This window comes from Vanellus vanellus (genome assembly GCF_965231255.1).
Source record: "Vanellus vanellus genome assembly, chromosome: 3".
Taxonomy (NCBI): domain Eukaryota; kingdom Metazoa; phylum Chordata; class Aves; order Charadriiformes; family Charadriidae; genus Vanellus; species Vanellus vanellus.
In genome coordinates, this window is record NC_138907.1 from 74,319,822 (window position 1) to 74,342,179 (window position 22,358).

Here is a 22,358-nt window from a genome sequence, read left to right on the forward strand (position 1 = left end):
CAGCAGGCGTGGGCGGGATGTGGCGTCACATCACGTCACGTGAGGAGCGCGCACCGGCGGGGAGGGCCGTTGGGCGGCAGCGCGAGGGGTTTCGTTTCCCGGTGGCGGCGCGATGCTGGTGTGCGACGTCTGCGGGCAGGCGCTGTCCTCGGAGGCGGCGGCGCGGCGGCACCTGGGCCGCCCGCACCTGGGTCGCCAGCCCCGCTGCCCGCTCTGCGGCGCCGCCGGCTGTGACGAGCTGTGCCGGCACATCGAGGCGTCTCAGGCGGAGCCGGGCCCGCCGGGCATCCACCGCCCCCAGCTGACCGAGGGGCTGTCCGTGTGCCCCGTGTGCGGTGAGGCGGCGGGGCGGGAGCTGGAGGCGCACGTCAGGGCGCGGCACGGGCAGCTGCTGGGCGGCCCGGGCGGAGGTGAGCGGCCGCGGTAGGGGCGGGGGGGTGCGCGCGTCGCGCCCGGGCCCCGGCGCAGGTTGGGGCTGGCCGTGGTCCCCCCGGGCGGGGAGCTTTGCCGGTGTGGCAGGGACTGACCGCCCCGGGGGTGGTTGCAGCGTGTCGGGGGTGCGGCCGGAGTGCTTCGTCCGTGGGGTTTTTATTCCCGGGGGTGCAGCCGGAGAGCTGCGGGACCGCTCGTAGGTGCGAACCAGGGGTGGTGGGGGAAGGCGGTAGAGGGAAGTCGCTTGGAAAGGGACAGCGAGTGAAGACGTGGCTTGAGAAATCTGCTCCGGAGAGCAGAACTAAAAACACTGATGCAGAGGAGCCTGCCATGTTTTGCGTGCCCGAAGTACGCCGTCTGTATCAGCGAAAGCAAATCATAAAGCTTTTGTGTGATAAGGAGGTGTTTTTTACCTGCTTGACGTATGTTTGGTCGCAAAGGTTTAGCTTTGCCGCTTGAAGTTGCATCTTTGACAGGATCCTGTAGAGCAGTTGTAGTACTCGTTAGGGAAAAGCAGTTTTCAGTTTGAAGTAGAAACTTAGGAAAGATGCATCATCGAGGTATTCTGAAATACTAAGTGTTGATTTGAAGACCACAAGAATGTTTTTGGGGATAAAGTTGGAATAAGGAAAACAGTTATTTATTTGAATAATGGATTTTATTTTAAGCATGCTCAGAATTTTATTCTAATTGTCCAAAGTTGCTGGTAGCTATTTCAGAAACTTAGTAATGGCATCTCTGCTAGTGGGTAGTTCTGTTAGAAGACTAGCGTTCTTGATGTAACAAGTGATGTATACTGACAAGAAAAACAAATGTTAATGAGAATGTAGAATGTGGCAGTATAATCAACCGCACTGCGTAGTCTGTGGTTAAAAATGTTTTTCGTAAAAAAAAAAAAAAAAAAAAAAAAAAAATAAACAAAACCCCAAAACAACCAAAAAAACCTAACCCAAAACAGATCTTAGCATTGAATAATATCGTACTTCTACGTGTGCAAATAATGCAGAGCTTGCATAAATAACTTGCGTGCCTGCCAATTTCTATTTTAAAAATAGTTGCATTAAGGGTGGTTTGGTTTTTTATGTACCAAACCAGTGTGTTTCAGGAAACTGAAACTGTGTTCGCAGTGTTATGCAAAATGTTGCTGGTGAATTTAGAGTATTATACCATCAAGTTCCCTTCTAGCCAGTCATGAACTTTTAGCTTGGGGAAATGCTTTCCAGAAACAACTAACGTAGCATATTAATTCCTACGTTTTGTGAACCTAGGAAGGTGCAAGTGAAATAGGAGGGCAATAAAGATGGAGTCAGGCTTTTCTCTGTGGTGCCCAGTGAACAGACAACAGGCAGCAGGCGCAAGTTGAAATACAGGAAATGCCATTTAAATGCAAGATCACTTTTTTTTTTTTGGTACTGTGAGAGTGGTCAAACTGGAAAAAATTGTCTGGGGAGCTTGTGGAGTGTCTGTCCTTGGAGTTATTTGAAAACTGACTGGAAGAGGCCCTGTATAACTTGAGCTGTTTAATTTGACCCTGGTTTGAGGGACTAGATGATCTCCAGAAGTCCCTTTGAACCTTACCTATTCTAAGTGGTACACTTCAATAATAATATTAAAACTGCAGAAAAAATATTTATTTGAGGAGATGCAGGAAGACCAACAAAGTACGAATGACAGCACATTTTACTTTATTCTTTCTGCCCAGCTACTGCTGTATTATCACGCAACTTGCTTACAAAACTTTAATATTTTTCTTCTGTTAGCAGGACAGATCTTTTCGTTAACAGCTTGATATTTCAGAGAAAGCATTTCTTAATACAATTATCATAGCAAATTGTGATCTATAAGTTAAATGGGGCAAAATTTGGTTAGTAGAAAGAAGGAAAATATGTCTTAAAATTGTGAGATCAGATATTTAGATACAAATTCTTAAATGGTTAAGAGTAACGGCTGTTTAGAATTGGCTGCCTTTCACTGGGGGGGTTTCAATGGCAACACAAAACTCATTACTGTGTATTTATCTTGGGCTGTATATCAATTAGGGGGGTGATTCTCACAGAAACCAGGAATTACATTAAGAAACTGAATTTCTTTTTCAGATGAAGGAAATGATGAACAGCTGTATGAATGTCCAATGTGCAGTCTTACCTGTACAAACATTCAGATTCTTGAAGAACATGTGGATTTACACTTAGAGGAACACAGCTTTTCGGAAGGTACATGAAAGGATACAAGCTTGATAATACTTGAAAGCATTTACAAGTACTTGCATGTTGCAGTATAGAATCTCAGACAAAATTTAAACTAAATACTTCCATATTTAAAAAGAGAACTGGACACATACATAATGGAGTGAATGTAGTTAATAGCAAGTCCTATCACTTGCCCAAGTGCTCTGGTTGATTACACATGCTAACAGAAACATTTGTCTATGCATGCTTGTTAAGTAAACGCATTGTATGTTAGCCAAAACTAAAACTTGGAGCGAAAAATATTTAAAAGACAGCTATATTATTATATTTTTTTCCTAGTTCTATAGAAGATTTACATACATGGAATTTAGAGCAGCATGTTCTGGTGTGATGAGCTGAAAATCTGTAGCTTATGAAAACTTCAATTTTTTTCTCATTTCTTTTCTCTAAATGCTTGTGATGATTCATTAGTCATAGCGATAAAGTAAAAGAATCAAAATCAATTTTGTTTATTAGCTTGGCTAAAAAAATGCTAGAGATTCCCTATCCAGTTCTCTGATCCTAAATTTGTTTTTGTTGCTTTGTTATGAGGCTGCTGGCAGTGATCGTAGAAGCTGACAAGCGTGTGGTATTCAAGAAACTGGGACTTCTTGCTAACAATTATGTGAAATATAGTAAACAAAAGCTGTTTTCTTAGTAGTAGAGGTCCATGTATTATTTGGCAAGTAATTGCTCCTGTAACTCAGAATAAACTTTGTCCAAGTCAAGAGTCTGAGTCTTGGTAGACTGAATGCAGTCCGTCCTGTTTACTGTTTGTTGCTAATAGCTCAAAATAGTGTGGGATACAACTCCTAAAATTAATGCTCAGTTGTGTTTATGTTTGCTTAGAAACTCCTAAAATTAATGCTCAGTTGTGTTTATGTTTGCTTAGAAAAGTATCTTTAAAAATTAAATAAATGATCCATCAAAGCATTGTTAACCTCCTGATCAAGTCTTTTCTCTTTGGAATGTTATTCCTGGGTAGGTGGAAACTTAAGAGATCTAGAACTGGCTCAATGGCTCCAAACTGAAGAAGATAATCGGCAGAGATCAGAAGAGGAGAAGCGAGAGAAGGAAGAATTTAAAAAGCTGCAGGTACAGTAATATTTCTGAACAGTAAAATTTTGAACAGTTGTGCCATTAGAAGCTGAGTATCTTAGAACTGTAATGACCTGGAATGGCAATACGAGGTCAGACCTGTGCAGTCAGACAGGCTCTGTTGAAGTAGTGGTGCAGGAGTGGGTTGCAGGCAAAGGCAAGCTATTGGCAACCCTGATCCTTGCACAGGTGCTGGGCATGCCTGCCTTGAGCTACTTGGCTTTAGTGCTCTGAGTGGTGCTGGCTCAGGACAGAACTGGGTGCTCCCTGTGCATGCCATACTGCTCTCACCCGGCCCGGCATGCCTGCCACCTTCTACTGTGCTCCACCCAGCTCTAGTGCTCTGCCTTGCAGTGCAGCCTGGGGCATATTCCCTGGCAGAATGCTTGAGACCCTGAGTATCCTGGCTCTCCCCTTCCAGAATATCATCACCTGCTTCAGTGACCACTCCCCAGCTAGGTCCTGCTTCCCTCTCTCTCCCATCTGACAGCCCTGATAGCTCACTTCCTGCTTTCACTGTCTTCTGGCCATTGACTGCCTCTCTGCCAATGGCTGTCTGCTCAAGAGGGAGCAGAGGGATGTGCCTGCTCTTCCAGCTGTGGCTTTCCTAGTCCCACATTCCTATTCAGGAGTGAAGCTTCGCCTTCAGCTCTAAAATATCGTAAATCTGAAGTTTTTATATCTCACTGCTCACTATTTTTCAAAGTTACTGATCGTGCATGCAGCTTCTTGAAATGATTAAATGTGAATTTTTTAAAAAAACGTGATTTAAATTATGCACATTCCATCCCTAACAGAGACAGTACGGCTTGGATAATTCTGGAGGCTACAAGCAGCAATTCCTAAAGAATATGGAAAGGGAAGTTGATAGAGGAAGGATGCAGCCTTTTGAATATCACAAGAGAAAAGCTGACATGATGGAATGTTTGGCTTTTGGTATAGATGATGAGAAAACAAAGACCTCAGGTAAAAATGCTGAAATTGTGTACAACTAAGACTATACTTTTTAGACCTACGTTGTAGTGACTAAACCCGTCTTTAACAGAGCATATAAATAAATTTTCATATTAGTTGCATCTTAATTCCAATCCTTATTTTCTAGATCAATCTGTACCATTTTAGTCCTAAAGTAATAAGAAAATTAAAGCTTGGTGTGTTTCTAATCTTTATTCTTTTTTTCTTTTTTTTCTTCTTTTTTTTCTTCCCCCTTCCCCCCTCCACCCCTGCCAATGGAACCTTGGAACCAAGTTGTCTGGTTAAGGGCCCAAACACAATATGTATCAAAAGATGCAGATGGCTTATTACGGTTGTTTGTCCTTGAGTGTATGCTTGTTTACTACTTAGTGCTCATTGGTTCCTAACCTAGAGTAGCAGTCAAAATTTACAGTAGTTTTTTATCTTGTGCTTCAGTTAGTTGTAGTATCACATAAGCTGGTCCCAGGTAAGCACAGTTTTCATCTAATTACGAAGTCCAAGACAGGACTGGGAGGAGTAGACATCTACTTGATACATCTTCTTTGAAATGTTTTATAACTGGTGCAAAAATACAGTGCCGGTGCATTTCTGTGTCCCTTTCAAAAGGCATCCTTGTCTTTACTAGCCAAAACCACAGTTCAGAGGTCTTTTAGCTTATTGCTAGTGGTTCTAGCTCACAAAAATATCCATTTGGTTCTTGACGGGTGAAATAAAATTTCTTCTATAAGATGTATTGAGTGGAAATAATACACTTACAATTTTCATTCTTGGTAACAACTTAGACTTCAGAGAGGAATTCTAAAAGTAATCTGTGATGGCTATGGAATTATTGTCTTCACAATTGCATGGCAATAAAGGGCCTTTGAGAATTTACATACACAAATTGGAGAGACCATTCCCAAGCCTGTTATTTTGTGTAACAAAGGAGGATTTGGAATATCCTGCAAGTGGATTTTTTTTAAAAAATACTGACAGTAATTCTCAAATTCTGTGCCATTCCTTTTCTTGTCTTAGTTTCTCCAGGAAAAATAATTTGGGGGGAATAAAAGGATTACATAGTATTTTCATGTTTTTAAGGGGATGCTGTACGGAGGTGGCAGTGGCATAGAAATGCTTCATTGGTGACATTGCTTTTCCTGTTTCATTGTAATAGTTCCTGTGCATATCACAGTTTATAATGTAGTCCAAGCTGTTAAATTTAAAATACTCATCAGGTAGCACCAGTGGAAAAAATAGCTTGAATTCTGAAAGCTTCATAGTACATAAATTCATCAAAGTAAAGACCATTGAAATGAAATAGGTGCAATGTCCACTGGTTTTGTGATTTGGGTTCTAGATGTAATGTAGGTTCACATAGAAGTTTTACAATAAATTGTCTTAATCTGTATCTGTTCCAAGCTGGGGAAAGAGTCTTTTTCTGGCAAATTTTGTAGTTCATTTTGCAGATAAAATTTATGTTTGATCTTCTTCTAGGAGTCATTGAAGCATTGTGCAAGTACTATCAGAACGAAAACAAAGATGTGAGGCATGTATGGCTTTCAACAGGAGTAGATCACTTCCACTCATCTTTGGGCGATAGAGGCTGGGGTTGCGGTTACAGGAATTTCCAGATGCTCCTTTCCTCACTGTTGCAAAACAGCTTGTATAATGACTGCTTGAAAGGTATTAAACAAAATGCTGCCTATTTGTTTCATGTGCCTTGGATGACGACGGATGATGACAGCTGACTGATGTTTTTTACCTGTTCATTTACACAGTGAGGCTTACTAGGTCAATGATACCTATGAAATGCTTGTTACACCGCTGCAGCTTACTGTGGAAAGAATCAGAGGGGTGAATACTGGCAAGGCATGATGTGGTTGAAGTTTCAGCTTTCGTGGGTTTTTGTGCATCTTTGTATCGTCAACTGCCTCTTATAAAATAAGCTTAATATTTTTAACTAATAGACTATTTCAGTAACTGTAACCATAATTCAAAATCTTTTCTGTTCCAGATACTACACCAATTCCTAGTATACCAAAGATTCAGTCCATGATTGAAGATGCCTGGAGAGAAGGCTTTGATCCTCATGGGGCATCTCACTTTAACAACAGATTACATGGTTCCAAAGCGTGGATAGGAGCATGTGAAATTTATTCACTGTTAACCAGTCTCAGGATAAAGTAACTAGTGCTTTTTTATTGTTGGTGTTATTTTTTAAGTGCTTTACCTTTAAAAGTCAGAATTGCCAGTGATGCAATGACAAAGCCACCTTAGTGGTTTTAAATTTAACCAACCTATAAACAGATCTGATGTAGCACAGTGTAAAGCTGTGTAACTCCTTATGCAGGTTCATAAATTGAATAACTACTTAGATCATTGAGACTTGGTGAAGAATTGTGCCACATATGCATAAAATCAAACACTGATCAAAAACTTAATTTCTCTAGAAATTTCTTCTGAAGAAGAATCTGAATTTCAGCTGTTCACTCGCATAATTCTGGGAGCTGTTAACTGGCTTCTGTAGTGTACATGTATCACTTATACAAAAATAATCAAACATTTTAATTTTTGCAAGCTTCACAAGTATTTGTTAGACTGAACAAGAGTAGAATGTTTCTTTGTTACAGAATAAGTCTTCCAGTTTTGAACAGTATGTATAACATTGCTTTGTAATTATGCATCCCCTACTCCTGTATTAAAAAAAAAAAAAAAAAGGTGGTAATGACCACTTGATGACTGGAATTGTGGTGTTTGCAAAACATTCTTAGTGCAGGAGGAAAGCATTGAGAGGTGAAAAAGTTGTTCTAACAAACAACCTGCTTGAAAATTTATTGTTTTAATTCTCGATGTTCTGTAGGTGTCAAATCATTGACTTTCACAAACCAACCGGCCCTATGGGTACACACCCTCGTTTATTTGAGTGGGTTTTGCGTTACTATTCTACAGATAATGAAGGTGGTGCAAAGGTATTGTGTACTTCCAAACCACCTATCTACTTGCAACATCAAGGTCAGTATCACAATATGCTGGTTTCTTTCTTTTCTCTATCTTCTTGATATGTGCTGCAATTCAGAGCAACATTTTACATTCCTTCATTTAATTGGAGGCATGGCTTTATTTCCTGTTATTTTTTTATTTAGTAAGAGCAACATTAACATTTGTATTTTTATTGGATGAAAGAACTGGGTGTGACTGGGATCTCAACTTTTTGACATCTGCTCTTTACTTGGAACTACCTTATTCAATTTCAAGTAGTATCTTCCTTGTTCTGAAAATAAGTAGTATGCTATAAGGAATGGGATTTATGTGTTTTAAAATAACCGAACTGTTTTGAAATTAGGTCACAGTCGTACCATTGTTGGAATAGAAGAGAAGAAGAATAAAACCTTATGTTTGCTACTGTTTGACCCAGGATGTCCTTCCCAAGAAATGCAGAAATTGCTAAAACAAAACAGTGATGGTACTAGTCTCAAACTACTTCGAAAATTTGTGGGTAGTTTAAAAGAAAAGCAATACCAGATAGTGGCTGTAGATGGTGTACTCTCATTGGAAGAGAAAGCTGTAAGTATTGCAGAAAATAGTTTCTGTCTAAGAAAATTTAAGAGAATCTGCATCTTTTCTTTAATACTCAAAATGCATATGTGGTTGCATAGTGAATTCTTTTCATCTCTTCATTTTCCTCATTCATCTTCTCTGCTACTGTCTGCTTATTCTCTGTGAATTGAGTAATTTCAGGATATCAAGACCAAAAAGGTTTTGCATATAAATGCATGCCACCTTGATGTAACAGGCAACTACTAAATCTTTTATGAAGCTTGCAGATGTTTGCACATGTAAATTAGGCTTTTTTTCTTCTTTCGGTTTTCTTACAGTATTTTCTCCTAAGTAACTTATTGTGGGCATATAAGGTACTTACAAAGTATTCATAGTCCAAAATTATGTTCGGGGTTGTTTGGGTTTTTTTTTGTTGTTTTTGTTTTTTTGTTTGGTTGGTTGGTTGGTTGCTTTTTTTTGTAAAGCTATGTGGAGTCTATCAGCCTTTGATTGTTGAAGAACAAGGTGCACTGAGGCCTAACCATCCAATGTCTGCTCAGCTTTGACACGAGAACTAGTGCATTCCGCTTTCTGAAAGTACTTAGAACTTCATGTACTCAGAACAGAGCTCTGAGCAATACACGTGTTTGAGCTGTTGGCATTTTTGTAAATCCTATCCACATGTTTCACTTTGGGCATTGTAACTTTTTAAGACCTTAGAAGTTTTCAGCCGAATGTTAGATGTAATTTTTGTTTCTTAAGCTTTCTCTTTCCTACCCTAACAAATTGATTCTGAGGACCTGTATTCTGATTCTGTGGTGTCTTAGCACTGTTCAGCATGTTCAAGCTTCAGGACAGACTTTTGTTTAAACTATGAAATAACTGGTGACTGAGTTGCCTGCTCAACTATATTTAGCATCTGTATATTGAAATGAGGTATTGTCTTAGGTGTTTTCTGGTCCTGAACATGTCAGAAATATCAGTGAAACACAGATATCCTCTCTTCCTCCTACTGGCAAAAGCTTTAAAATTCAGGACATGGTAAAAAGAAGTGTGTTGCATGGGATTTGCTTGTGGGGTGGTGTTTGGTTTTTCTTCCTCTTCAAATATTTGATTTATATTTAAAAATATCAGTTGTTTAGAATTTTGTCTTGAAAGCTCCCATTTAGTTAAGATGAAATATAACCCCTATACTTGTTAAGCTTACTAAACTACTAATTTGGAAAATGGTCTTTAAAAATGGTATTTTCCTCCACTAAACTATTTGCATTCCTCTCTCCCCGCCTTTTTTTAGGCTCGCCGCCGTTCTTCTCAAGTCTTAACATCAGAGAAGATTCCTTAAAGGTTGCCTTTATTACCTCTTTCTGGAATTTGCTGGATGCAGAACATTTAACTTCTGGACTGTGACCCTAACTCAACAATTTCTAGACATAAACTACACCTCCATAAATGCTTGGGGGCTGTGGAGAAGCACAAGGCTGCAGTAAACCTGTAGTTTTGATCTTCAATCAAAACTGCCCTCCTGATGAGTCTGAAACTCTGAAGTAATACAGTCCTTGTCTTACTGGAAAATACGGTATTTTCTTAGTTGCCTAAATTACCAATCAACGCCTACCATCCTGCAGCAAACTATGCATCATAGTTAACTGTCAATAAGTGGTGGATGAAGATACTATGGAGCTACTTTATTGGAGTGCCTGGTTGTTATTTACCTCTGTAAATATATTTATGCTGCCTCTCTGGCCAATGCTCTATTTTATACCAAATTTGATAAAATATCTATTATGTCTCAGCAAATTCTCCTGCAACTATTTGCAAAGTACAGTGACAGTGCAGTGATTTCACGATAAGGCTATTCCACCAGGGATTAGTTTACCACTGAACTTCTTTTCAATTAGCTGGTTTCTCTAGGTGTTATCACTTGTAAACGTGAACACGTGCTTATATGAGGTGGATCAATGTTTGCATTAGCTGTGAGGTCCGAAGTGGGGTGCATGTGCTTTAGGGGCTGTGCAAGACAGGGAAAGAAATATTTCTTTTGTACCATGACTAAATAAAAATATTTTTTAAAAAGTCTGTTTCATCCTTTATTTCTGTTTTTCTGTATGTTCTATAAAGTACATCCCCTAGGTCTCAGAGGCATCTCAAAAGGACATTTGAACTGACTGTTGACATGGTGCTTTATTGTGCAGGGTTAATGCCATTTAAGAGACTGGGGCTATCTGCTGAAACAAGTATTTTGGGTGTTTGAGGCACCCTGCTATGTCTAAGACATGCTGCTCTGGCTGAACGTAGGAATCCTGCCTCTCCAGCAGGGCGGCTGGCAGCTGGGAGGGAAGGTTGAGCATGGTGCAAATAGCAGTAGATGCCTTTGCTTAAGCAACTCAATCATGCCAGAGCATCCGTTTACTGTAACTAGAGCTTAGATACTTCCCTTTCATTTAGACTCACTTACATGTTGACATCTATCTAGATGTAGGTGTAGGAGTCTTACCATTAACCCGTTTCTCTCATGTTTAATACGCTGTGGCAATAAGAACTAGTAATTTTTGGAAGCAGTGAAACACGTGAACATGTGAAGATATTACAACCCATAAATCAATAATTTTTCTGAAACATTCATGAAAGTAAAAAAATTCTAGTTATGCAAACGTGTTAATTTCAGTAGGTGTGTGGAAGTGGCCTATAATCTGTCAAAGGGTTAAACACAGGTTAAAAGGAGAGATTTAGATTAGAAATTAGGAAGAAATTTTTCACTCTCAGGGTGGTGAGGCACTGGAACAGGCTGCCCAGAGAAGTTGTGGAAGCCCCATCCTTGGAGGTGTTCAAGCCCAGGCTGGATGGGACTTTGAGCAACCTGGTCTAGTGGGAGGTGTCCCTGCCTATGGCAGGTGGGGTGGAACTAGATGATCTTCAAGGTCCCTTCCAACATAAACCATTCTATGATTTAGGACACTGCAGGGGCTGAGACCAGGGACAGCATTCCTTGGAATTAGGGGACCATCAGCTCCCACGTTAGCCCTGGTCTGGGTGGCACCTGCTCTTACGCCATGTGAGGTTTTGCAGCCATGTGATAATTTAACCTCTCACAGGTCATCTTCAGTCTCTTCTGTACTGTTCCCTCACTCCCCTGTGCCTGGGGCTGAGTCTGTTCCTGGCCAAGGCTCTGCTAACTCCAGACTGTGCACGTTCCTTTACCAGTGTAGCACTGTCCCCACATGCATCAGCCTATGAAACAGGAGTTGCAGCTCAGTCCCAGCTCTTTGCTTACATGTTCAAACTGCCACTGGGACTAAGCTGGTGGTGTTCCAGTGAAATGCTGTAACATATCAAATTTGAAATATTTCTTTGTACTGGCTTGTACGTGCTGTTTGATTCCTACGTAGCCACCATGGGGCTGCTTGATTGCAAGTGAACAGAAAAGTGTGAGTCCCGCTTGATGCAGCTAAAGATGCCTCTGCAAGGCTTTTGTAATCAGAAGTAAATTGTGCACAGAGACTTTTGTTGCTGGGGGTCCTGGCTGCTCATGTTCAGTTGCAAACTGTATTTTCTGAAAAAGCAGTGACAGAGTGTCTGCGAACCTCCACAAGACAGAACACAAACTGATTACTGGAAGTCCTCCTGAATCTGCTACACATCAAGTGCTGAAGCAGTTTAATCTTTCATGCAGCAAATGAACTCTCAGAAAAGCTTCAGATGATTTTTGTGAAAATTGCCGCTGTGGTTCGTCAGAAGCTTTAACTGTTTCACCATGATTTTGAAAATGTGTTCATTTCTCCTTGAGAACAATGTAAGAACTCTCTTAAATCCAAATTTTGGGAGCAAAATGTTTCATTCTTTCTTGTCTATTTATATTCAATTTATCTTATATATGACATGTCCGGATACATTTTTATACACTATAATATTAAGAACTTAGAGTTTAATGTGAACATTATTTTGAAGCAAAAAATCAAGTGATCTAATTCTCATATACTAGTAATTTTCAAGTAATTCTAGTATTTAATGCTAATTCACATTGCTTTATAGATAGATGTTTTCAGATGAAATACCGCTAGATCTTGGTGACCCCTAGGTTTTTCTCACAGAAACAGTTTTAACACATCCTAATTATTCTTTTGGGCTATATGGCAGTGAGTTTCACTCCTCTCTCTTGACATCGCAACAGTATCTTGTGCATTGTTGCTTTCACGTCTGGGCAGCATAGCTGAGTATATGCATTTGTTTTGCCTGGGCTATGACAGAAGGAAGACTGTCCCAGAGTTTGCATTGTTTTATTAACATTTACTAGTGACATTTCATTTATCGATTCATTTTAAAAAGCATGATGAATTTTTACTGAAGTAATGCCTAAAAGCCCAAATACCTAGGCAAATCCAGAATGCTAACAAGTGCACGCACACAAGAGTAATGCCTTTACAATCTAAAGACAACGAATAACAGCTGGACATAGCTGTGTCGCAGAGAAAAAGGAAATAAGGAGACAGAATTAGTCAGTGTGGCAGAGAATGATGACAGCAATGACTGTCCATCCGCTGGCAACTGGTTTCCAGGTATCATAGCACAGGGTCGTCCGAGGAAGGGGTGTAAAGAAGGAAAATGATCTTGTTTTGTAGATGTTTAGAAGGAATTTGTCTTAGGCACGATGAGAAATATCATAAGAGGGTGATGGAAGATGACACGCAGGTCACTTAAAGGTCCTTAATGCTGAATGGGAGAAAAGAAGTAGGAGGAAATAAACTGTCCAAATCTTGAAAGTGCAGGCAAACTTCCCTCTTCCTTCTGCTGAAAAAGTGGGACTTGCACAGGCAAAGGGTATTTGCTTCATAAGTTTAAGGGGGAAGAAGCCAAATATATTGATTGCATCCTTGCAGACCCGTAAACGACATTTCTATCAACTGATATGTGCATTAATTGATGGCTTCTACATTAACAGACTGTTTGGAATTTGTTCCTCCTTGCTCTTTTTTAGTGGTGACTGTTACTTATAAGAACAAAAATTGGAAGGTCTCTGTTTCAGGTGGCTAACAAATGATCAGTTTTGGAGCTTCTTTTACAAGAAGTAACCAGAAAACAGAGAGCGTCTATTTGTTGTGCCTTGCTCTCAGTGTCTGTTTCTACTCATTCTTTTTCATCGAATGTGCATGAGCAGCTTAATTTGCTAATTTCTTGTTTGAACTTTCTCAAAGGCAAAGATTGAAGACAAGTCTTTTGGACTTTGTTATTATAATATAATGCCTAATGTATGATACGATACATAGACGAAAGGTCTTATCCTTTCTATTGACTATGTGGAGTCACAGAGACCGAGATAGACTGTCGTACAGCTTCCATCCAGCCATGCACAAGCTCTCATAGCCCAGTAAAGGCACATGGGAAATAACCGTGCAAACTGCCAGGACAGCTGATTAGCATAGGCTGCCTTCTGGTTTTGCCGAGAGTGGCGGAAACCTCTTGGTTTGACCATTTAAAGGGCCGGTATGCACACAAGGATGAATTTGACACTCTCTTAGTTTCCCAGGACAAGAACAAGGTAAGAACAGTCACAATGTTTATATTAAAGGTGCAGAGCAATATGCACTCAAAGAACAATGAATATTTAGAAAAGAAAAAAAAAAAAACCAAAACTTTTCTGAGATGCTTTCTGGTAAAATCCAACACATAATGTAAAGGAACCTGTTTCCTCAAGTTAAAGGACCCTGTGATTAAAAAGGTGGACATCTGTAGCTGCCTTCCCCCATGCTGCTCCTGGAGGAGCGTATCCCCCTGGCCGAGGGTGATCCCTCTGGACCCCATGAGGCACTGGAAAAATACTGTTAGTCCCAGCCAGGTTCATATCACAGCTGTGCTCAATACACACTTTTAAACTTTTGTTTTGCTGGTTAATTGCAGCTGTGGTGAACATTTTGCTGACATGTAGGACCTCTAGTTTTATTACTACCTTATTGAAATGAGACTGCTGCTGATAGGAGCTCTTTGATATGGAACTTGGACCAAGTGACCTGAAACTGGGATGATTTCATTGTCTTGCCAAATATAACTATTCTGATAAGGTGTAATATGTGTCTGTAGATGGTAAAAGGAGTTACTCTGTAGGTCAAATGGCACGCTGCAGCAGACCCTTCACAGGAGGAGGGAGGACCGTCCCACCTCTCCCACCACGGAGAACAGCACCTGCTCTCAGCTCGTTGTGATTTGCTCTACTTGTATACACTACGCCTCACCAGTAAAGGCTCCTGGTGCCCGTGCCTCTGCCCTCCTGAGTCATCTCGGTGCTACAAAGCAGCTCTTTCTGCAAGAGCCCGGCCTCCAGCATGCGGTGGCAGCTTCCCAGGAGTTGGGAGAGAGGCAGGCAGGGACATAACAGCAGCTGCCATCCCAAAGCACACGGGCTCCTCTCACAGGGCCTCAACAAGGGGGAGCTGAGCTCTCCATGAATAGCAAAGATTGTTTTATTTTCCCTCTTCCTCTATGAGGATTTTATAAATAGTGTTATTCCATTTTCATGTGTTCCCTTACCGGCACATCGGTTTCTGCTAGGAAGAAGTCAGAGGAGTTATTGAGAAATGAATTATGTCCTCTAATGAGTTTTGAATTCAACTTATTCTTAAAGAATTCCTAAAAGATTTTTCAATCTTTTACAAGGGCTCAACCTTTGGGTCAGCTCTGGGAGGAACATAATGAAATAGTAGTATCCTCTTCTTCACCTGCCTTGGTTGTCTCAAGAGCTGCACCGAGCTCTGACTGTAGAGTCACACCAGCTGGTCCATGGCAGTCCACAGTATTTTTCAGGCTCCTTTAAATCAAATAGGATTTTCAAATGCTTTAAAACAGATGATAGTGTGTGTATCAGTGACCCGTTCCGTGTACTATTTACAGAGATACCTCTGCACACAGAGGAATCGGGGAGAAAACTCGGTTCTTGTCACTCTTGCCCTGTCATGGAGGCTGGCAATATAATGCTTGTCAGATGTTAGGTGAGGTCATAGCTGATCTGCAGTTTACCAAAATACCAAGCTTTCCAGCTGCACAGATGAATTCCAAGAGTTTATAACTTTTTGACCTTTAAACGTGTACTTTGACTTAGATAATCAAAAACCAAAGGTAGCTGTTAAGAGATGTGTTTATGAGGTACTATTGCTCCTAAATAAATGATGTGATCATAATATAGCCTTCAGGGGACCTTTATTTTCTTTCAAGAGACTATGTGGGCTCAAAATATTTTGACCTTAACATTTTATGAAGCACATAAGGTCTGGAAATAAGGGCTAGGACTCTATGACAGGGATTTATAACAACAGAGGTTCATAATAACACAGACCATCACCTCATTTGTTTGCTGTGCATTTGCTTTACCATTTAGCTCCAGGAAAGGAAAGAGCAGGAAGGTAGGAGAGAATGTTATTTCTGTGACTCATTTAGAGATAACATGTTATCGGCCCTTGTCCTTAACACATTCCCAGCACAAACTTCTCCTCCTCCATGTGAATGGCGGATTTAGGAGCTGTTGAAGCCTTGCTTCTTCCCTATCCCTTCTCCACCTTTCCGAGCCTACGAAAAGATAAAAGAGCAAAACATAATGGACAAATAAAAGTTTCAGCTCGAGGAACTGTTGCCTTGGATGTGATCTGATGAAGAAACGTTTTTTGCCAGAGGGTTTACTTGTGTGTCTGTATACTATAAATCACAGAGGGTTCACATTTGCCACTCACATAGCTGTGCAAATGTACAATGCTACCTACATACTGGGTGCATCATGCCCACAGTTTTCAACTGCCAAGAAGGGAGGGTGGTTGTGGGGTGGCAGATGTGGTGAGGAATGATCTCACATCCTCCTCCTTCTTGTGGTACTGTTGGAGTGCATGGAGGAGTCCACGTCTAAATTCCACAGATTTTTTTCTGCAAATGTCTCTACCTGGTTCTTAATTTGGTACTGTTACTCACCTTTGTTTTCTTCTAAAAACTTTGAAAAACCTAGACTTTATGCAAATGAGATCAATAGCTCTTACCTACTCAAGTTTCCTGTGTTTGAGTCTCTTGTACACTATGTTGTGTGAGCAAATTAAGAATAGATACAACATGTTAAGTGCAGTGATATTCATTGTCTTCCCCTTCTTAATCTCCTTGTGGGTAAGGAAGAGGATATTTGTAGTCATACCTATGGCTGTATCAGCCTCACATGCATGATATGATCCATCCATGAACTAGGCAGTATTAATGAAGGAATACATTTGTTAAAAGATGTGAGTCATCTGTAACAGAATAATAAATAAATAAGCTATAATCCATAAAAATAATTGCATGATCATGACACAATAAACAAACAAGCAAGGATTTTTGCCATCTTTCCAATCTCTTCCCTGCTATCCTCAGAAGCAGGGCTATGGAGTGAATTTGACTGTCTTAAATTTTCAATTTCCTTTTGTGTGCACTTTTAAGGCAGTGATTTTCCTCACAGGGAAATTTACCTCATTTACCCCTCATTTACCTTTCACCTCAAACTTACAGTGCGCTGTAGGCAATGAGCTGCAACTTGAACTGGACTGTTGGTTCCGTGATAACATAGGACAAATCATATTCTAAGTGGGATCACAGTGTACAAGACTTATCACTGACAAGCATGCAGAGTCTTGTCCTCATTCTTAGCGGTCCAGCAGTTTGCAGTGGGGGTAGTATTTTTCATTCCCTATAGACAGCTAGCGGCCACAAGATTACAGCTCTGTTTTTTGTGTGCTATGTAATATAGTTTGTGGCATCCTAGCTTAAATTCCATAGAAAAAAGCCTATGTCATTTGCAGTAGTTTAACCAACTGGTGAGTCTTTAGAATTTTGAGAAAAAAAATGATGATTTTAAAGTCCAAAATCAGCATGAGCCCATCACCTCACTTTGAGATGAATAGTCTTAAAGCAGACAAATTAAGCAAATAAAGATTTTTTCCATTAATTGGTTCTAATCCAGAAACACTGAGAGTTCCTATTTCCAAATTACAGCTTTTGGCACTTAACCTTGTTCAAAGTGGCACTGAGAGGTAAAATGTCAAAGTGCCTTGATAAACCTGGTCTTGAACGGAGTATAATGGAATATTTAACAGTATACTCCTCCAGCCCCCATCTATTCCTTCCTTTGCAGGATCTGAGAGATGCTGTGTTGAAAATCTACAGCTCTAAAGAAAAAAATCTGAATTAAAGGTGAATTAGAGGCTGTGGTGGGAACAGGTTACATACGAAGATATGAAAAATGATCCCAGGGCAAACTATGAAGTCTTTCCAAACAGACTGAAGGAGAAAGGGTTGTATTCAAATGGCAATTAAGAGTGTTAAGCTGATATATCAGAAGTTGAATCAGGCTAAAGGGAGAAAAGCAGAGCTGTAAAAGAGAAGTGCTTGTAAATACCTTGACTATGAGAAAGTGTAACAGGGTTAAGCAACTTTACAACAGTGTAAGGCAGCAACATTTTAGATAGTTCTTGAGAGTGTGGAGGCTTGCAGAGGAGATATACAGAAATTTTAGAGGGCAACAGCCAAGACAGAAGTAATAAAATCGCTAGTTGATAATTTTTGCTACGTGTACAGAAAAACTGTGTAGATGGTGTAATGCTTTTTAGCTACTGGTCATGTAAAGCGCTTGGAAGGATTTGAGGTCTTTACTCCAACTGAGAGAAAAGAAAATAATGTTCTTTCAGCCCTGGCTTTTTCAAATCTTTTTTTTTTTTTTTATTTCTGTTAAAACATGTGCACACCCACACAAATGTAAATTAAATATATGGATAACTGTGACCACAGGCACATTTTACTGTAAGGCAGGAAATGCAAGGAGAAGGCTCCACAGTGTTGCGTGAAATGGAGAGTGCAACACTCAGCTCTAGCTAAAGTATGTGGCTAGACTTTGTTACAAGTGAGAGTTTTAGGCCTCATTCAAAGGTGATCTTATTGTCATATTACTGGTTTTGTCACATTTCTTAGGTCCGACATATTTTGTTACACTTAATGCTTATAATTTTCAACATTTCTCTCATTTTCTTATTATCCTCATGGATTTTAATATTTAAAATTATTGAAAAAAAAAGTCGTTACAGTTTTTAAAAAGCTGTTCTACATTTGGCAGTTGTTTTCATGGGCATGATGTCTTCAGATTCTCCATTCAAAATTTAACACTTGTAAATCTTTCATCTTTTAGTTTGGTGATGACTTTGATCTCCCAGTAAAAGCAGAACCTATGAAAGATGGGTTATAATGCAGCACTAGTCAAATCCTCTCACTCCAAAGGAAGACACTGTCTTTGAAACTGCAACAGAGAAATCCTATGCTCAGACTGTTAGCCTGCTTTGCTTAAAGAGCTGATATTCTTTATTTTATCTGTTTTGAGAACTCTGACCTTCATCGGCTAATAAATTACTGAAGCAAGTGGTCAGGATCTTGTAGAAAATTAAGCAAAAACTATCACAAAAAAGATCTTTTCTAAGCTACCTCCTGTCCTGGTTTTAACAATTCCCTTACCAAGGTGCTCCTCAAGATACTTCCCATTCCCTGTGGGCTTAACTTTGTAAAAATGGCTTTGTATCTAAAGACTGAAAAATACTAGGGTGATCAAAAACTTTTTTTTTTTTTTTTAAGCTGGACTAGCTTGTTTTCTAGTGTTTTTTGATCCATTTGAAAACAGCATGGAAATTCGTATTTATGGACATACTGTCTACAGCGTCTGAGTCAAGGATCAAGCACTCACACGTAGCCCATGGCTAAGTCACTGAAATATCTGTGTCATTATACTTTGCTTTCCCAGAAGAAAAGTAACAGGTAAATGCAAGTTAAAATGTTCAAATAATACACATAATAGTAGAAAATTCAGAATTTTTTTCACCAAATGGCAAATCTATTTTGTTCACCATTCCACATCCTTTGCTGAGGAAAATTAGCCCGATACACCTTGTGACTGCCTACACACTTTGCCCTGGCAACATCTCCTTTTTACATACCACTCATGTTATGTGAAAGCATGCTATTCGCACTGTGCAGCATTTACATTTGGGGTTGTCCCTATAACTCTTTCAAAAACTTCTCAGGCCTCAGTTTCACCCTGTTCATCTTTCTGCAGTTTAAATGCACCACACACTTCCCTCTTGCTCGCTAGAAAACTCTGGGGACAAAACACAAACTGATGGGTGTCAGAGAGAAAATTGTCTCTCAAAGAAAGGAAACGTATCTCCAAATTAACAGCACCTGTTTAAGCGTCTCTGCTGGAACTGTGCTCTGGTGCATTAGTGAGGATACACAAACAAAACTGCCCAAACACCTCATCTTCCAAAGACAAATCCATTTCATGGTGGTTTAGAATTGTTGTGGCAAACTAAAATCCCCACAACGTGTTGCTGGACTTGGGAACTTGGATACAAGACACACAGGTAAAACACACTCAGTTATGAGTTTCAGGAGTGAAAGAAAGAGGGAGGCAGAGTATGGCAGTGATAGAAATCCTGTAGGAGAGAGAGCAGGCACAGTATTTGTGAGAAACGGCAACATTCAGCCTTCCGCGCTGACTGTGGCCCTTAGGTAATGTGGACTTCTGAGAAGCTTCGCTAGTAACTCAGGCCTCATGGATCTTTGGCACAGATTTTGTGTAATAAGGGCCAACGCTAGATGTTATTGGTATGAGGCATGTCTAAAATACCTTACAAACCACTTATTTTTTTTCTTTACTTGATGGGTAACAATCTCTTCCTATGCAGATACCTAAAATGAGCATTGAAGAGGTAGGCAGGAGACTTCTCTTTGTTGTCTGTATAGGGAACTTCAGGGCCACACCGGTTTCCCATCACTGTAGAGGCTTGTGAAAGGCGAACTATGACTAATATCTACAGAAATGTACTGGTGCAAAGTACCAGAGGAAACAATCAGAGAAGGACATACGATGTTAATAGCACTGAGAACATTAGTTTTGTTTAAATTATGCAATAAGCCACACATTCCCTTTCCCAGTCTCACAATGAACTTTGTGCAACTGCACCTCCATTATATGTTAGGTATTTGCATCCCCAGATTAATTATTAATATTGCAATGGACTATTTGTCCTGAAAAAGGTAATATACGTGACACCTATGTTCAATTGACTGAAGGCTGACTGACTCTAATTCAGCGTTACAGACAAGCTGGGACAAAACCTAACTTTAGTATGCTGATGTTTTAGAATATCCTTTGGATTCATATGCTTTCCCCACTCACTACCTGTCCAAAGGCCCAATAACTTTACACACTATTTCTTTTCCCTGGAAAATACTACTGCTTGCCCTAACTAACACTTTATTGGCTCTCCAGCTCGTTCACAAAGCTGATTTGGGACCATAGCTGGTACTTTTTGGATTCTTCAGAGCGACGTGCCAGGGGCTGGAGTATCCTGTGCAGCACCTCCCCATCTACTTTTGGGATCAAGAGATGTTGTCTTTCATTATTATTAAACACTTAGAATAGAAACTGCAGTCACAAAATGCTAGAGACATGCCTGATTGCAACGGAGAGCACAGCAGACCAGGCTCGATCTTTCACCCTCAGGGTTTCCTCTGGGGGGAAAAAACCCTCAGCCCTACTCCTCTTTCTGGCTCGTTCACATGCTGACCAACCCGACTGATCGGTTGTGCAAGTTTGGGGATTACCTGGGCAACTGATCCAGCTTAATAAGAAATCCTATACAAAGCACAACACATTTTGTTTTGGGGAACAAAATGTTCTTCTTTGTAATGTTGCTGGAGTCCAGGGTTCACAGAATCACAGAATGGTTAGGGTTGGAAGGGACCTCCAAAGATCATCTAGTCCAGCCCCCCCCCGCCAGAGCAGGGTCACCTACAGCAGGTTGCACAGGACGGCATCCAGGTGGGTTTTGAATGTCTCCAGAGTCAGAGACTCCACCACCTCTCTGGGCAGCCAGTTCCAGTGCTCTGCCACCCTCAAAGTAAAGAAGTCCCTCCTCATGTTTAGATGGAACTTCCTCTGCTCAAGTTTGTGCCCTTTACCTCTTGTCCTATCACTGGGAACCACTGAAAAAAGACTGTTCTCATCTACCTGGCACCCGCCCTTTAAGTATTTATAAGTATTGATAAGATCACCCCTCAGTCTTCTTTTCTCCAAACTAAAAAGACCCAAGTCCCTCAGCCTTTCCTCATAAGAAAGATGCTCCGATCCCTTAATCATCTTAGTAGCCCTTTGCTGGACCCTCTCCAGCAGTTCCCTGTCCATCTTCAACCGGGGAGCCCAGAACTGGACACAATACTCCAGATGCGGCCTCACCAGGGCAGAGTAGAGGGGGAGGATGACCTCCCTCGACCTGCTGGTCACACTCTTCTTCATGCACCCCAGAATGCCATTGGCCTTCTTGGCCACCAGGGCACATTGCTGGCTCATGGTCATCTACCAGGACTGCCAGGTCCCTTTCTGCAGAGCTGCTCTCCAGGAGTTCAGCCTCCGACCTGTACTGATGCATGGGGTTATTCCTCCCCAGGTGCAGGACCCTACACTTGCCCTTGTTGAATTTCATTACATTCTTCTCTGCCCAACTCTCCAGCCTGTCCAGGTCACACTGTAAAGCAGCACAGCCTTCTAGCATGTCAGCCACCCTTCCCAGTTTTGTGTCATCAGAAAACTTGCTGACAGTATACTCTATCCCTTCATCCAGGTCATTGATGAGTAGGTTGAACAGGACTGGAGTCAGTACTGACCCCTGAGGAACACCACTTCTTACTGACCTCCAACTAGACTCTGCACCACTAACCACAACCCTCTGAGCTCTATCTGACAGCCAGTTCTCAATCCACCCCACTGTCCATTCATCTAACCCACACTTCCTAAGCTTGCCTATGAGGATGATGTGGGAGACAGTGTCGAAAGCCTTGCTGAAGTGAAGGCAGACAACATCCACTGCCCTCCCCTCATCCACACATCCAGTCACACCATCGTAGAAGGCTATCAGATTAGTCAGACATGACTTCCCCTTGGTGAATCTATGTTGACTACTTCTGATAACCTTCTTTTCCTCCAGATGCTTGGAGATGATGCCCAGAACGAGCTGTTCCATCATCTTTCCGGGGATGGAGGTGAGGTTGAGCGGCCTGTAGTTTCCTGGG

The 22,358-nt window shown here is 40.9% G+C and overlaps 1 protein-coding gene across 1 annotated transcript; it reads left to right on the forward strand.

The window, feature by feature from the left end:
• Positions 1 to 75: 75 nt before the first annotated feature.
• Positions 76 to 10,284, forward strand: ZUP1 (zinc finger containing ubiquitin peptidase 1). Its single transcript, XM_082480301.1, has 9 exons — positions 76 to 335; positions 2,529 to 2,645; positions 3,646 to 3,755; positions 4,556 to 4,724; positions 6,207 to 6,395; positions 6,727 to 6,895; positions 7,573 to 7,724; positions 8,056 to 8,276; positions 9,544 to 10,284. The coding sequence occupies exons 1-9, from the start codon at positions 113 to 115 to the stop codon at positions 9,589 to 9,591; spliced, it is 1,398 nt and encodes a 465-aa protein (XP_082336427.1). The 5' UTR covers positions 76 to 112; the 3' UTR covers positions 9,592 to 10,284.
• Positions 10,285 to 22,358: the final 12,074 nt, after the last annotated feature.

Excerpts from the sequence above, each read along its gene's own strand:
- ZUP1 (XM_082480301.1), top strand. The coding sequence starts at position 113 with ATGCTGGTGTGCGACGTCTGCGGGCAGGCGCTGTCCTCGGAGGCGGCG. Across the intron at positions 3,756-4,555 it reads AAGAATTTAAAAAGCTGCAG|AGACAGTACGGCTTGGATAA; the intron begins GTACAGTAATAT and ends CATCCCTAACAG. Across the intron at positions 7,725-8,055 it reads TATCTACTTGCAACATCAAG|GTCACAGTCGTACCATTGTT; the intron begins GTCAGTATCACA and ends TTTTGAAATTAG.